The sequence below is a fragment of the Corylus avellana genome, chromosome ca4, assembly GCF_901000735.1.
Source record: "Corylus avellana chromosome ca4, CavTom2PMs-1.0".
Taxonomy (NCBI): Eukaryota; Viridiplantae; Streptophyta; class Magnoliopsida; order Fagales; family Betulaceae; genus Corylus; species Corylus avellana.
The window spans coordinates 36,633,066-36,649,080 of NC_081544.1; the positions used below are offsets into that span (position 1 = coordinate 36,633,066).

General features: G+C 36.3%; 3 protein-coding genes across 3 annotated transcripts; all 3 read left to right on the forward strand.

Annotated features, from left to right (window-relative positions):
- The first annotated feature begins 1,180 nt into the window (after positions 1-1,180).
- Positions 1,181-5,746, forward strand: LOC132178497 (potassium transporter 5-like). Its single transcript, XM_059590925.1, has 9 exons — positions 1,181-1,339; positions 1,464-1,686; positions 2,623-2,871; positions 2,967-3,005; positions 3,188-3,448; positions 3,545-3,597; positions 3,940-4,054; positions 4,154-4,408; positions 4,568-5,746. Exons 1-9 carry the CDS (start codon positions 1,181-1,183, stop codon positions 5,632-5,634), a joined length of 2,421 nt encoding a protein of 806 aa, XP_059446908.1. The 3' UTR covers positions 5,635-5,746.
- A 3,007-nt stretch (positions 5,747-8,753) lies between these two features.
- On the forward strand, positions 8,754-12,758 carry LOC132179788 (potassium transporter 5-like). Its single transcript, XM_059592562.1, has 9 exons — positions 8,754-8,909; positions 9,026-9,251; positions 9,380-9,628; positions 9,710-9,748; positions 9,872-10,132; positions 10,231-10,283; positions 11,056-11,170; positions 11,336-11,590; positions 11,698-12,758. The coding sequence occupies exons 1-9, from the start codon at positions 8,754-8,756 to the stop codon at positions 12,756-12,758; spliced, it is 2,415 nt and encodes an 804-aa protein (XP_059448545.1).
- Positions 12,759-14,248: 1,490 nt separating this feature from the next.
- On the forward strand, positions 14,249-15,981 carry LOC132178498 (protein indeterminate-domain 12-like). Its single transcript, XM_059590926.1, has 3 exons — positions 14,249-14,345; positions 14,542-14,938; positions 15,138-15,981. The coding sequence occupies exons 1-3, from the start codon at positions 14,249-14,251 to the stop codon at positions 15,979-15,981; spliced, it is 1,338 nt and encodes a 445-aa protein (XP_059446909.1).
- Positions 15,982-16,015: the final 34 nt, after the last annotated feature.

The following is a 16,015-nucleotide window of genomic DNA, read 5'->3' on the forward strand; positions in this document are numbered from 1 at the left end:
TGAAGAGCTTAAAAGTACATTTAACACTTAAAAGAAAAAAAGTATATGTTTGGTAAAAAAAAAATTAAAAATACTTTTAAGAGTCAAAAAAACCTTACAAATGGCATACACTTTTGTCAAAAACTTAAAAATGAAGTTTTTGCCAAAAAAATGCTTTTTGACATAAAAATTATATTTCTCAAGCACAATCTCAAACATGCTCTTAGAGTATTTTCAGTAGTTTTTTTATAAAACGTGTGGAAGAAGTTAAAATAGCATCATCCAATTAATTAATATAAAAACTAAAGATGAAGTCAAAAAATATAAACAAAGCCATGAACAATATTTAAACAATAATATATGCATAACACATAATTTAGGGAAGTCTGGCCTACCAAACCTGTCAATTAGGAGTGGGTATCGGTTCGGTGGTAATTGGTAGGCGGTTAATTTGCTCAACCCTAGTCTATCAACCATATATAGGTAGTCATATTATTTCCAAATTTTGTAATGAAATATCTTTTTATTTTTTTTATATAGATTTAATGAAATATCTTGACATTAAGGTCGTATCATTGATAATTTGGCTTGGTTACTAAATACTTCTTTGTTGTTTAGAATTAACATCAATTATCGCATTTTTACTTACATATTGTACAAATTAAAATGTAACCTTATCCAGACCTTGAAAGAAAAATAAATATCCGTATATATTATAGTAGCCTTAGAATACATGGAAATATGTATACAATGGCTCTTTCATAGATAAGCTACTTAGTCTTTAATTAAACATACCGCCACTTAATTGCCATATAACTTAACAATCTCTATACATCATTTTTTCTCCATTTTATACGAGTGTTTAAGCAAAAATTGTACGTGGAATATCATATATCTCTAAATTGTTAGATGCTCATATATATATATATATATTATCAAATTAATGAAAATTATATGTCACTTAATAACAAAGCTAAAATAACAAAAGAAAATATATAAATATAGCAAGGATATCAATAATGGACACGTCTCCGGGCGGTAACAGATGTTTGAGAGTTGAGAGTGGCATTTTAAAATATTAGAATAATGGGTGGAAGGCTACTAATTAAGTAAGAGGTCTGACTTTTGTGCCTATAAAACGCAAAAGCAGCAATGCAAAAGTTACAAATTCAGAGAAACAACAAATTAATTAAGAAAGGCTATGGCAGAGAAGGTGGTGGAGGTGGAAGAAGGAGCAGAGACAACACAAGTGGAAAGGAAGCTGAAAGAGCGAAAGGTATCATGGGCAAAGCTGCGGCGCGTAGACTCCCTCAATTTGGAGGCCGGAAGATTCTCTCTTTCACAAAGCCACGCCTCCAAGGTTGCCTTTCTAATTATAATTAACCTCAAATATATGTATATATAGTAATTCTCAATGGAAAAAGCTGCTTAATTAATTACTTTTTAAACAACGTACTGCATCTACATAATTAATTTTTTTTCAGGTAAATTGGAAGACAACGTTGAGTTTAGCATTACAGAGCCTTGGGGTGGTATATGGGGACATAGGGACATCTCCGCTCTATGCGTTATCCAGCACTTTCAACCATGGGATTGGCAACGTAGAGGACGTACTTGGGGTGTTGTCCCTCTTCATTTATACCATAGCACTCATACCCATGCTTAAGTATGTTTTCATTGTCCTCTGGGCCAACGACAATGGTGATGGTAAGATATATATATATATATATACACTGGATTTCCTTGATAATGTTTTAGGTTGATAATATATAATTAAAAAAATAAATCACTAGGTGTAAAATGGTACACTTCTCATATGCTCAAATCATTTTTTGTTGCTCTCCCAGACTTTCAAGTAGACAATTGTGAAATAATCTCATATGAGGCCTATTTATCTGAACAAGTCTTTTTCAAACACTTAGCTGGATAAATGGCCTCACAAAAACCTTCTCTCCGTAGATTATATAAAAAGATATATAACAAAATGTTTTGTGATTTTTCATGCCAGTCAAACGCAAAAAATTACTGCTCGAACCATTTTCAAAATTACAAACAAATAACAAAAAGATCACTTTTTTCAAAAATATTTTCCTGCGGAGATCATCTATGATCTAGCCTCTTATTGCCCTCATAATATCTTGTATTTTTTTTAATTAAAGAGGAAAAAGAATATAAGGAAGGATCTTTCTCATTCTTGATCTTAATGAAAAAGAGAATAAGAGATCTTATGAAAAAGCTACCTTGTATTTTCTATATCTATCTTTCAAATATTCGTAAATTATTTATAAAAATTTTAAAAAAAAAATCATAAATTGGGATCATCGGTAATTTTTTCATCAAATAGATAATAAAAACAGCATAAAAAATTCAATTATAATTATCAGATAAAAAAAAGGTGGTAATTTGAGGCTGGGTGCTGTCACCCAACCCAGCCATGACTGAACATGTCCTGGCCACACGGCCGTACGTGGCTGGGAAATCAAATTTTGATCTATAAGTATAATTGTATTTTCAGCTTAATTTATATTATCTACTTAACGGAATTATTGATTTACAAATATTCGAAATGAAATAGAAAACTGAAGTGTGGATATCAAACAGAAATTTGATGGTAATCAAACGGAAGCTGTGATGCATTTGCAGGTGGAACATTTGCACTATATTCTTTGGTATGCAGGTATGCAAAGGTAAGCTTAATTCCAAATCACCAGCCAGAGGACACGGAGCTGTCCAACTACAGACTAGAAACGCCATCCAACCAGTTGAAACGGGCTCGAAAAATCAAAGAGAAGCTGGAGAATAGTAAAACTGCCCAGCTTGCGCTCTTTATTGTCACCATCGCGGGAACTTCTATGGTTATTGGGGATGGGGTACTTACTCCCTCTATTTCGGGTTAGTTCCAGAATTTTCTGATTAAATTATGGTTACAGTGCGAGTGCTTACCATGTGTTTGTTTATAAGATCTAACAAATGGGTTTTGGATGCAGTCCTTTCTGCGGTTAGCGGGATCAAATCCCTAGGCCAAGGTACTACGTCTGTACCACATACTAGTGCACTTCAATTTTAACAAAAACAAATTTGGAAGACACTAATCCATTTTACCCAAGTAAATTTGACATATATATACTACTGTATAACATATGATTAGATGTTATGATTACACATATTTATGTGACATAATGCACGTTGTTATTGATGAATTATCCAGATGCTGTTGTGGGAATTTCAGTAGCAATCTTGATCCTTATCTTTTCGGTTCAGCGATTTGGCACTGATAAAGTGGGCTTCGCATTTGCCCCTGTCATCTTATTGTGGTTTGCCTTCATCAGTGGCATTGGTCTTTACAACCTTTTCAAATATAACTTGGGTGTCTTACGTGCTTTCAACCCAATGTACATTATACATTACTTTAAACGAAATGGTAAGCAAGGATGGATTTCCCTTGGTGGAGTTTTTCTGTGCATAACAGGTGAGTGGTTGTATCAAGTTTAATCTCTCTCTCTCTCTCTCTCTCTATGTTTCCACCTACCTACTTGTGAATTAACCAGAGACATAATTAAACCAGGTACCGAGGCCATGTTTGCTGACCTAGGTCACTTCAACGTCCGTGCAATTCAAGTAAGTATATAAACAGGCCACAGTTTTATAATATATAGAACATTTTTCATATTTTTCATTGATGTAATTATTCATATTATTCATGAAATCACTATGATTTCATTGCTTTTCTTAGTTCGCCTCATCTACAACATTTTTCCTTATAAATAGACCCATCTGAGTTATAGTCAAGTCATTCAATAGAGATGTATTCCTATCGAACTCTTTCTAATTATGGATCGATGTAGGCCTCTAAGACCATATCACCCAGAATTTTTGTGTTCTTTATTTCCCTGCTACTTTACTTGTTCCGGTTTGCGTGTGATCTCCATGAATAATAATATATCTACCATAATATTGCAGATAAGTTTCACTTGCGTTACATTTCCTGCATTATTAGCTACATATAGCGGACAAGCAGCATACCTCACCAAATTCCCTCAGAATGTGTCAGATACTTTCTACAAGTCTGTACCAGGTAAGTTCTCTTGCAGGCAGCATGGAGTATATTGGGTTTATTAATTACTACTACGTCACCCTTGAACAATAAGTATTTTCTTCATGGGTATCTATGCAGACCCAATATACTGGCCAACTTTCGTTATTGCTGTAGCCGCAACCATTATTGCCAGCCAAGCTATGATATCTGGGGCGTTTTCAATTATATCTCAGTCCCTAGCTCTAGGTTGTTTTCCAAGAGTTAAGGTTGTTCATACATCTGCCGAGTACGAGGGTCAGGTTTACATTCCCGAGATCAACTACATGCTTATGGTAGCTTGTGTTATTGTCACTGCAGCCTTCAAGACCACAGAGAAGATCGGCCATGCATATGGTAAGCTCAACAAGTGTTAAAAAGTTTATAAAGGTTTAATGGCCTATTAGTATTATGCAACTGGGAATGTGGCAGTGCCATGTCCATTGAGTATTATTAGTAAGCTCAACAAATCTCAAGTGAAAATTAAAAGAATGACAAATACCTTTTCTAATGCAGGAATTGCCGTTGTAAGCGTAATGGTGATCACAACATGTATGATCACTTTAATAATGCTAGTTATATGGAAGACAAGCATATGGTGGATCGCTCTCTTCTTTCTAGTGTTTGGTTCCATAGAGGTTTTGTATCTATCATCTGTCCTATACAAATTCCCACAAGGTGGCTTCCTTCCGTTGGTTTTTGCTTTGTTCCTGATGACAATCATGGGGATTTGGCATTATGTACACAAGAGAAGATACATGTTTGAGCTCAGGAACAAGGTTTCTAGTGATTACGTAAAAGAATTGGCCACCAACCCAAATATTAGCCGAGTGCCAGGAATAGGGCTTCTGTACTCTGAGCTTGTACAGGGCATTCCTCCAATATTTCCTCACTTTATCGCCAACATACCATCCATCCATTCTGTTCTGGTATTTGTCTCAATTAAGTCCATTCCAATTAGTAAAGTTGCAGCAGAGGAGAGGTTTCTGTTCCGACATGTTGGGGCAAGAGACTACAGGATGTTCCGCTGCATTGCAAGGTATGGTTACAACGATGTGATAAAGGAAGCCAAGGATTTCGAGCTCCAATTAGTAGACCATTTGAAAGAATTCATCCGCCTCGAACAATTCATGCTTGAAGGAGAGACTGGGGAACAAATGGCTGAGCCAGTCAACATCCAGCATTCCAGTATATTAGCGAAAGATAAAAAAGCAAGAGGATCAAGTCGATCAACCATCCACGTTGAAGAATCACTAGGACAGCCTCACCCATCTGGTGTGTCATCAGGTTCCATTCAGTCATTCAATGCGGGAAGCTTAACAAATTCTTCTAACCGAATTATTTCTGCTCCGATCCAGGGAGTTGAAGAGGAGATGCAGTTTGTGCAGAAGCAGATGGAGAATGGTGTGGTTTATCTCCTGGGAGAAGCAGAAGTGGTGGCAGAGCAGAAATCATCCTTGCTGAAGAAGATAGTTGTCAACTATGCGTATAATTTCTTGAGGAAAAACTTTAGGCAAGGGGGGAAAGTAATGGCAATTCCACGTTCGAGGCTTCTCAGGGTTGGAATGACATATGAGATATAAGAGTGAGGATCTCTATGGACCACGAATATGTTGTTTGGAACCTGACATTTTCGCTTTACACATATGTATGTATTCTTGTGCAGTGGTTTATGGCAGTTTGTTTGTTAATTTATCTTTCTTCGTGGCATAACCCTGGAACACAGAAAAACAACTAGTGCAAGGAGGCCGACTCTGAGTCTGTTGTGGCCTTTTTTTTTTTTTTTTTTGTCTTTGTTTCTCCATAATGATAATGATAAAGTATTAATTAAATAATTAAAATTATATTTTTTATATTAGCTTAAATCTTTTAGATAAATATAGATTTAACATATATAATATCAAATGCGACGTCATGAATTCGAACTTTAATTCTACAATTTATCCCATTTTCAATTAAAATAGTTATTAATGATGATTGGAAGTCACTTTTGTTTCATTGAGGTGTGACAGGCTTGTGGAATAGGGAAAATGATTTCTTCTATTTCATTTGAAATGAATAACATCTAGTTAGTATATTTTTGGACAATTTTACCCCTCTAAAATACACTAAGGGGATACTATCCATATCCATTTCATTTGAAATTGAGAGGATCCTATTTCTTGGAATTTATCAAAACCCTATTCTTTTAATTGCAAAATTAATAAACCTAAAAAAAAAAAGGACTATTTTGTGAAAGAATTTTTGGACCTATAAAAAGTGGAATTTGTGATTGTGAAAATTATCGATAATGGGGATGAAAAAGAGGACCCGAAAGTTTGTAAATAATGCAAAGTCAAGAATTTGCGGATTCTTGGATATGAAGGTACCAAATAGGCTATATATATCAAACTGGCATATGCACACTAAATCGTGTGTGGTCGGTGGGCTTAAAGGCGGCCCCTAGAGAGACTCATTTGAACACCTATATTAAGTGATTGAACCTTTTTGATTGAATATGATAGTTGAACCGATAAGGCAAGTCGACTAGCCACTAGCTATATCGAGTGGCCTCTCCACTCTGTTTTTCATCTTCAGATTGCAATGGAACTCATGAGTAGTTCCCATTTATTGCGTGATTTAACACGCAATCTTCTTTCTTTTTTTATCTTTTTTTTTTGGGGTGGGAGGGGTAGGGGGGGAACACACAATATATTTTAATACATTTAATTGTATAGGAAGGATGATTTACTTTAATTTAAGACATTATTGATTCACATGTCAACTAAATAAATAATATTATAGTGATGATGATTGCAATAATTCTTGATAAACTAATTATTTTTACTTTCAGGCGGCTTCCTTTAAAAAATAGAAGGTGAACGGCATGTACGTGCATTCGGCAAAGACTTGTACCTCTTGGAACTTCAATTGGGTTCCCACTTCTCATAGATTAATTACATACATTTTGCACATCACGCCAATTCCCACCAATTATATCAAACTCCTCAACTGTCTTTTTCAGACTTCAAAGTATAACCCCTCTACATACATGAAACTAGCTAGCTAGCTAGGTGCCCAGGGAGGATCTCTTAATAAATTATATATGCAATTTTTTTTTTTTTTTCCTTTTTTTTTTTGGGAGGTGCCCAGCCCGGCCAGAGGAAATAGTAAGCCCGTCTTCGCTCAAAAGTTATAGGGAAAAAAAAGGAGAGAGGAAAAGAGAAATATTGTGTTAAAATATGAATAAAAAAATTATAGGAAAGCTAAAGTGATAATTTAATATATGAATTAAAATTATAGCAGAATGGAGATTGGGGAAGTGTGCGCGTTTGGCTCGGGTGACGCTAAGTGCCTAACGCAGATTGTTGAAGTTAAATTTTTTAGATAAATGATAATTTAATATGGTATTAATTAAAATCAAGATAGCTACAAGGTTAAAATTCTGCATATATAATTGAAAATATCAACTACTCTACTTGACATTAATTGTATAGCAAGTATATATGATTAACTTTAAGACATTATTGATTCACATGTCAACTAAATGCTACTATATTGATGATGATTGCAATAATTCTTGATAAACTAATAATTTTTACATTCGATCAGCTTGCATTTAAAATTGAGAAGCTTAATTATACGGCAGATGCATTCGGCAAAGACCTCGATCGGAACCTTAATTGGTTTCCCACTTCTCATAGATTAATGACACAATTTATCAGAACACGTATGGCAATTCCCACCAATTATAACGAAGCGATGGATTTTATTCACTCCTCAACAAGTCTTTTTCAGACTTCAAAGTAAAACCCATCCACATGAAACTTAATTTGTTTTTTCAAGCTTTGGAAATATTTCTGTACCTGTTGTGGTGTAAATTAAGTTTGTGTACGTACGTGTGTGATATAGTTTTCAAAAAATTTTAATTTATTAATAATTTTAAAAATTACATCATATTTGAAAGGACTTAAGTTTGTTTTACGTACCTTGTGTTTAGACAAATTATATACGTACTAACCAGGTTCATCAATTAATCCGTGATTTGCTAAACATCCCAAAAACACAGTTAGTAAATAGAGCAATGGGACCAAAATTAACAAGCATATATAAGAAAATGGAGCACTTCTAGCTAGCTTATAATTAAATGAATTATAGCGTCGATCACTTTCTTTAAGCTTCGGCTTATATTTATATATAATATAAATATATTTATTTATATAGATGGCCGGATCTGATCTTGCTGGAGTACTAGTTACTAATTCAAATCTAAGAGGTTGCTAATTAATTCAAATCTAAAAATAAAATAATAGTAAACTAAGAATACTACTTGGAACGTTGGAATATATAAAACACTTACCTATACCAACTGAAAAAAAAAAAAAAAAAAAAAAAAAAAAAAAAAACATGCGAAGTATGTGTCTCAGCTCCTAGGATTGAGACGTGCGAATGATATTTGGAAACACGGCACCTCCCGTAAACAGTGGATTTCTGACCGTAGCAAATTGCAATATATACTTAAAAAAACAAGAAAAGTGCTAACCAAACATAGCCTTGCTTGTTTGACTTTAGTGATATTCCTATATAATCCTTCGCCCTTTTGTTCCTATAAAAAAGCCCAAAGCCAGGAGGCAGCAAAAGCATTGGCAACAAATTAAGAAAGGCATCAGTGGAGAAACAAAAACGATCGATATATAGGAGCTATATATATATAGGCCAGAAGATGGCAGAGGAAGCGGTTGAGACGAGAGAAACGGAAATAACAGTGGAGGGGAAGAACATGCAAGAGCGAAAGATATCATGGCCAAAGCTGCGCCGGGTGGACTCCTTGAATTTAGAGGCTGGAAGAGTTTCCACCTTGCAAACTCATGCCTCCAAGGTCCACATCGATCGATCTCTCGCTAATTAAAGCCATCTAGCTCATCACTTTTTATCCTTTTCATATATATATATATATGGTAATTAACTCTTGATTAATTAATTTGGAGCATGCAGGTGAGTTGGAAGAGGACGTTAAGTTTAGCATTTCAGAGTCTAGGGGTGATATACGGTGACATAGGGACGTCACCACTTTATGTGTTCTCCAGTACCTTCACTAATGGTAGTATTGAGCACCAAGATGACACTATTGGAGTGTTGTCCCTCATCATCTACACCATAGCGCTCCTACCCATGCTCAAGTATATCTTTATTGTCTTGAGGGCAAATGACAACGGCGATGGTAATTCATTCATTAATTAATTAACAAATTAACATGCATGCATATATGATTTCCTAAATTAATTTGGATCTTGAATATTCCTTATTTATTTATTTGATTCTGTGCGTGCGTGCATGCAATATTTGTAGGTGGAACATTTGCGCTCTATTCATTGATATGCCGGTATGCAAAGGTGAGCCTGATCCCAAATCAGCAGCCAGAGGACAGGGGGCTGTCCAACTACAGGCTTGAAACACCATCCAACCAGTTGAGACGGGCTTCTAAGATTAAGGAGAAGCTTGAGAATACTAAAACTGCACAAGTTTTGCTTTTCCTTGTCACCATCATGGGAACTTCCATGGTGATTGGAGATGGGGTTCTTACTCCATCCATTTCAGGTCTCTTTAATTTTCTCCATCCATTTTATTTATATACATCACATTTGACAAATTAATTAATGGGTTAATTTTTGCATGCAGTTCTTTCTGCGGTAGGTGGGATAAACTCGCTGGGCAAAAGTACGTACACTAGCTAGCTAGGTTTTATGACGTCACTGAATATGTATATATATTATTATAATATATATGCTCCATCTATGAATCATTTTGTTAGTGTGATATATATATATACCTGATATCCAGATGCTGTTGTGGGGGTTTCGGTAGCAATCTTGATTGTTCTCTTCTCGGTTCAACGATTTGGGACCGACAAAGTAGGATTTTCGTTTGCCCCAATCATCTTCGTGTGGTTTTTGTTCATCGGTGGCATCGGTCTTTATAACTTGTTCAAATATGACCTGGGCGTATTACGCGCTTTCAATCCAGCATACATCATAACTTACCTCAAAAGAAATAGGAAACAAGGATGGATTTCCCTTGGTGGAGTTTTTCTGTGCATAACAGGTGAGTCATGACTCATGAATATTCTACTTATTGTTTACGTTTCCACACCGTCCGCATGCATGTGCTTCATTTTCTATTTCACTGGTGACATAAATCAGGGACCGAGGCCATGTTTGCTGATCTGGGTCACTTCAATGTTCGCGCAGTCCAAGTAAGTAAGTAGATACAATTATCTTAATTTGCCATTTTTTTTACTAAATTGATTTTTGGTGGTCGGACCACGCCAAATCCTTTTTCTTTTCTTTTTTTTTCTTTGTAATTTTTATGTGGCAATTTTTAAATGATGTGATGATGCTAAATCAAATATATATATATATATATATATATATATATATATATATATATATATATATATATATATATATGTGTGTGTGTGTGTGTGTGAAAATTTAATTGGAGGGAGTAATTTGTTAACGTTGCATGCTTGAAGGTGTAATTTGATGTGTTTTAAACCCCTGCTGCGGCGTTTGATAAAATATAAAACCAATATATATATTTTCCTAATTTTATACTACAAGGATATATATATACATATATATATATAAAGCTAAACCCAGAATTAATTTACTAATTTTTCTTCATCTTTTTTTCCTTGTAAGCCCAGGGGCGGGGTTCACCTCGAATATATATATATGATTTATGTTTTTAATTTGTGAGTCAAAATCACTTTTGAAATGTACTGTCAAAACTCATTGGAGTCTGACATCGATCCCCCTGTTAGACATTGACAGTGTTGAAACTTTATTGAGTTTATTATTTATGTGCTAGTTTGGCCATGCACCTAATTGCTGGAGCTTAATTTTAAGTTAAATGAATTTGACATGTACGTGATTTTGAAATGCTTAATTAATTAGTAGCGTTTTCAAAATTATTATTTTCAAATCTCACGTTTTAATCATTTTAATTTCACCATGATATTGCAGATCAGTTTCTCTTCTATTACGTTTCCTGCATTAATAGCTGCATATAGTGGGCAAGCAGCATACCTCAGAAAATTCCCTGGGAGCGTATCTAATACTTTCTACGACTCCATACCAGGTTAGTTTTTTTTTTTTTTTTCTTTTCTGGCTACATGGAAGTCGGAAGAGGTGACTCCACTCTCAGAAGGTTTCGATCTTCTTGTGATTGATTGATTGAGCAATTAATTAACTGATTATACGTACCTTAAATGGCATATATATATATATATATATATGCATGCAGACCCAATATATTGGCCAACATTCGTTGTGGCTGTAGCTGCTGCCATTATTGCCAGCCAAGCTATGATATCTGGGGCCTTTGCAATTCTCTCCCAGTCCCAAAGTCTGGGTTGTTTTCCAAGGCTTAAGATTGTCCATACCTCTGCTAAGTATGAAGGTCAGGTGTACATACCCGAGGCCAACTACACTCTCATGATTGCTTGCGTCATAGTCACACTCGCCTTCAAGACTACTGATAAGATCGGGAATGCATACGGTAATTAATTAATTACCTCAATTACTGCTGATAATTATAATCACAAGTTTTTTTTTTTTTCTTTCTTTTTGTTAAAAAAAATGTTTGTAATCTATATATATATGCAGGAATTGCTGTGGTTTCTGTAATGTTAATCACCACAAGCATGCTTACTCTAATAATGCTAGTTATCTGGAAGACAAGCATATGGTGGATTGCTCTCTTCTTTGTGGTGTTTGGTTCCATAGAGGGGGTATATCTATCAGCTGTGCTCTACAAGTTCACACAAGGTGGATTCCTTCCATTGGTCTTTGCTTTTGTCCTAATGACAATTATGGCGATTTGGCATTATGTACACGTAGAGAGATACACGTTTGAGCTCAGGAACAAGGTTTCTAGAGATTTCATTGAAAAATTGGCCACCAACCCAGATATAAACCGGGTGCCAGGGATTGGACTCCTATACTCTGAGCTTGTACAGGGAATTCCTCCAATATTTCCTCACTTCATCTCCAATATACCATCCATCCACTCTGTTCTAGTGTTTGTCTCCATTAAGCCCATTCCGATTAGCAAAGTTGCGCTGGAAGAGAGGTTTCTGTTCCGACAGGTTGAGCCAAGGGACTATCACATGTTCCGCTGCGTGGTGAGGTATGGCTACAATGATGTGGTCGAGGAACCCAAGGAATTTGAGCGCCAATTAGTGGAAGAGTTAAAACAATTCGTCCACCATCAACACTTCATGCTTGAGGTTGAGGGGGGGACGACTACTACTACTGATCACCAAATGGGTGAGCCGCAGAAAGATGGAAAACCAACAACTCTTCACGTAGTTGAGGAATTACTACAACAGCAGCCTAACCCATCTCGCATTTCAACGGGTTCTAATTCAATAGTACGGTCAGTCAATGTGGCCAAGTCGACAAATTCTTCTAACACAGTTAATATCTCTGTTCCGATCCAGGGAGTGGAAGAGGAGATTAAGTTCGTGCAGAAAGCGATGGAGAGTGGTGTGGTTTATCTCCTGGGAGAAGCAGAAGTGGTGGCAGAACAGAAATCATCCCTGTTCAAGAAGATAGTTGTCAACTATGCCTATAATTTCTTGAGAAAAAATTTTAGGCAAGGGGAGAAAGTACTGTCCATTCCGCATACTAGGCTTCTCAGAGTTGGAATGACATATGAGATATGAGATTCAGAATCCTAGTAAATTAAATCAAATAAATATACGGTTGATCAGCACATATATAGTTTGCTCCTCAATCTGGCGACATGCGAAACATCTGTAGATTTCTCAAGTTTTAATGGACAGTGTTTTAAAATTGAATGACTCTGTAATTCTTCAAAACCACCAAAACGTACGACACATTACAAAGTAGATGCAAACCAAAACCAAAATCAGATAGACAAGACAACCAAATCAACAGTAAAAATATTTATTCAAAAAACTTTAGATAGCTATTACTTAATATACAGTGAAATGCAAATCATTGACGTGTTTATAATTATAGAAGTAAATGTGTTTGCTAGTACAAGGTGATCATGAAGGTTTTTTAAGTTCTGCTTATGGAGATTTTGACAGTGAGGAACCTCGGGAAGGGTTAAGAGCATGACTAAAACCTAGGGGTTCCATGAATCTCAAAGGGGAGAAGACACGGCACACCAGAAGATATAAAAACTAACAAGACAATTGTTTTGATGATTGACATGAACTGATTTTATGATCATGATGAAGAGTATTACTGGTTGAGTCAGAATTTTTGAAGCGGAAATTAATGTATCTTAAAGGGAGCATATATATCAGCTCCTATAGACGTCTATTGTATCTGTGGGATCATGCTGCTTGGATCGATGATCATTTGGAAAAATATCTACTAGTTGAGGCACTTGGATGTTTTTCCCTCTACAGTCTACAGATAGAAAACACAAAAAAAGTTACATGAAGAAACAGGAAGAGCTTGAAGAAATTGGCTGTCATTTTTACAAATCCAATTGAATTTCTCTGCAAGATGTAGATGAAGGAAATGACAAAAAGGAAATGACAAGCACAAATATGCCAAGTGGTGATCGATCATGGGAGCAGGTATGCATGGCAATCTTAAATAATTAAAATAGATCGAAGACTAAAGTTGTCTCTTCATATGGATCTCTTCTTTCGGATCCACTCTTATGTCCTTTCTGAATTGTATTCAATATATCCTTCTGCTCATATGGTTTGCAGTCTCAGCCAATTCTTAATGTGAAGACACAAGCATTAAATGCCTTTTTTTGAACATGTATGTATATATACCTACCACCGGACTGCAATACGCTTGTGTGCATTTCACACACACACATATATATATATATAGAAAGAGTAATGATCGATGTTCATTTTTAATTATTTTAAGAACTCAAAAGGTCTTTCAGATGATTCCTAGAAAAAGGACAAACAGACCCAACTTCTGATGTCTTTTCTTATTGACATTTGATCTGTTCTCACTTCTCACAATGTCGCTTTCATGGAATTCTAATTTAATTCTAATACGAATTGGTGGACCGTGGTCTTTGATTAACGTTGGTTTATAATTAAGGAACTTCTTTTTGTCTGCTACTTGGAAGCCCTACCTTCCCTTGGCGTATAATTATCAGCTTCACTCGTCCTGAAATTGGATACACAAGTAGCTAGTAGTCCTACCAAATATGTCAAACTTTGCTCAGGAATTTGAAGATGATGAGCAGTTCCAAAGCGCCGTTGCTGCTCAGTCTTCTACCGGGAGTCCACCTTCTGCTGAAAAAGGTCGTGATGTCTCGAAAAAGAAAAGAAATCTTCCAGGGAATCCAGGCAAGCAAACGATTAATACAATACATCTCTTTTCCATTCATACAAGGGATAGTTTGATGGAAGGTCTTTTTAAGCATATTCTGAAACAACTGAGCAGAATTCTGAAAATCTACTAAAATATATATTTTTCTTGTGTGTGTAATTTCTGCAGACCCAGATGCAGAGGTTGTAGCACTGTCACCAAGAACTCTAATGGCAACAAATAGATATATATGTGAGGTATGTCACAAAGGATTTCAGAGAGATCAGAACCTTCAGCTCCACAGAAGGGGGCACAACTTGCCGTGGAAGCTGAAGCAAAGGACAAACACAGAGATTAAGAAGAGGGTGTATGTGTGTCCAGAGCCTAACTGTGTGCATCATGACCCAAGCCGGGCTTTAGGTGACTTAACCGGCATCAAGAAACACTTCTGCAGGAAACATGGAGAAAAGAAATGGAAGTGTGACAGGTGCTCCAAACGTTACGCCGTTCAATCAGACTGGAAGGCTCACGCCAAGATCTGTGGGAGCCGAGAATATCGTTGTGATTGTGGCACAATCTTCTCCAGGTCAAATTTTATATATTTTTCAAATTCTGTCGCTCTCTTTTATTTCTGTTGGTTATATATATTTCGTATTTCCGACTGTAAGAAGCTTTCGTTGATCATCATTGCATGGGTAGCAATAATGGACATACAGTACTATGAGACAGGAAGAGAATTATCTGGGTGACACGTACGTGTTCTAATCAACGTACGTTTTGAACAGGAAGGATAGCTTTGTGACTCACAGAGCCTTCTGTGATGCATTGACAGAGGAGAATCACAGGGCAAACCAGAACATTGCTACCGGAGGAGGAATGTTACAGAGCCACGCGCAAGATCTGTTCATTTCATCAATGGCCAGCCCAGATTCCTTCTCAAATACAAACACAACGATGAACTTGTCAATGTCTAATGAGAACGGTGACAATTCGCTAAAGCCACTGTCTTTGGACTCAGCCGGAGTCATGATATCAGATCCTACTTTCGATCCAAAAACATCACGGACATGTTTCAGCTCTGACACCGGATCAAATGCTTATCCCATGGCCATGGCAATTGGTTCCTGTTACACATCTGCAACAGCCCTGTTACAGAAAGCTGCAGAAATGGGTGCTAAAGCCAGCGATAACTCGTTTGCGCCAATACTACTCAGAGGATTTAATGGGTACTCCATTGGCAGCCTCAACCCATCCGGGTCTGCCCAGGAGGGTTCTTCGGTAATTGGAGGTAATATACGGCCAATGGCTGGGAGCAACAATGGTTCTATTGTGGGAGATGAAGAAACCTATAATAAAATCATGGACCCAGAGGATCAACTCCCAAATTATACTGTTTCTCAGACTGGATTGTTTCGCTCTCCTCTTTCTATGCACTCAGAAAATGGACATGCTGGTGATCTGTTTAAACGTGTACAAATTGGAGAAGACAAAATGACCCTTGATTTCTTAGGAGTGGAATCATCTGGGAATTCGAGCACGGGCCAGAAAGGAAGCTACGATGGTAATATGATTGGGTTGGAACATCCAAATGCACAGCAAAGCATGCACAATTTGCACTCGGAATGGTAAACTCGTTCGAGTTTAGGGTAACGTGTACTAATAA

Bases quoted from the DNA above. Each gene is read 5' to 3' on its own strand.
- LOC132179788 (XM_059592562.1), top strand. From the start codon at position 8,754: ATGGCAGAGGAAGCGGTTGAGACGAGAGAAACGGAAATAACAGTGGAG. The intron at 8,910-9,025 runs GTCCACATCGAT...TGGAGCATGCAG, and splicing joins TGCAAACTCATGCCTCCAAG to GTGAGTTGGAAGAGGACGTT. The intron at 11,591-11,697 runs GTAATTAATTAA...ATATATATGCAG, and splicing joins TAAGATCGGGAATGCATACG to GAATTGCTGTGGTTTCTGTA.
- LOC132178497 (XM_059590925.1), top strand. From the start codon at position 1,181: ATGGCAGAGAAGGTGGTGGAGGTGGAAGAAGGAGCAGAGACAACACAA. The intron at 1,687-2,622 runs GTAAGATATATA...ATGCATTTGCAG, and splicing joins GGCCAACGACAATGGTGATG to GTGGAACATTTGCACTATAT. The intron at 3,598-3,939 runs GTAAGTATATAA...ATAATATTGCAG, and splicing joins TCAACGTCCGTGCAATTCAA to ATAAGTTTCACTTGCGTTAC.
- LOC132178498 (XM_059590926.1), top strand. From the start codon at position 14,249: ATGTCAAACTTTGCTCAGGAATTTGAAGATGATGAGCAGTTCCAAAGC. The intron at 14,346-14,541 runs GTCGTGATGTCT...TAATTTCTGCAG, and splicing joins TCCACCTTCTGCTGAAAAAG to ACCCAGATGCAGAGGTTGTA. The intron at 14,939-15,137 runs GTCAAATTTTAT...CGTTTTGAACAG, and splicing joins TGTGGCACAATCTTCTCCAG to GAAGGATAGCTTTGTGACTC.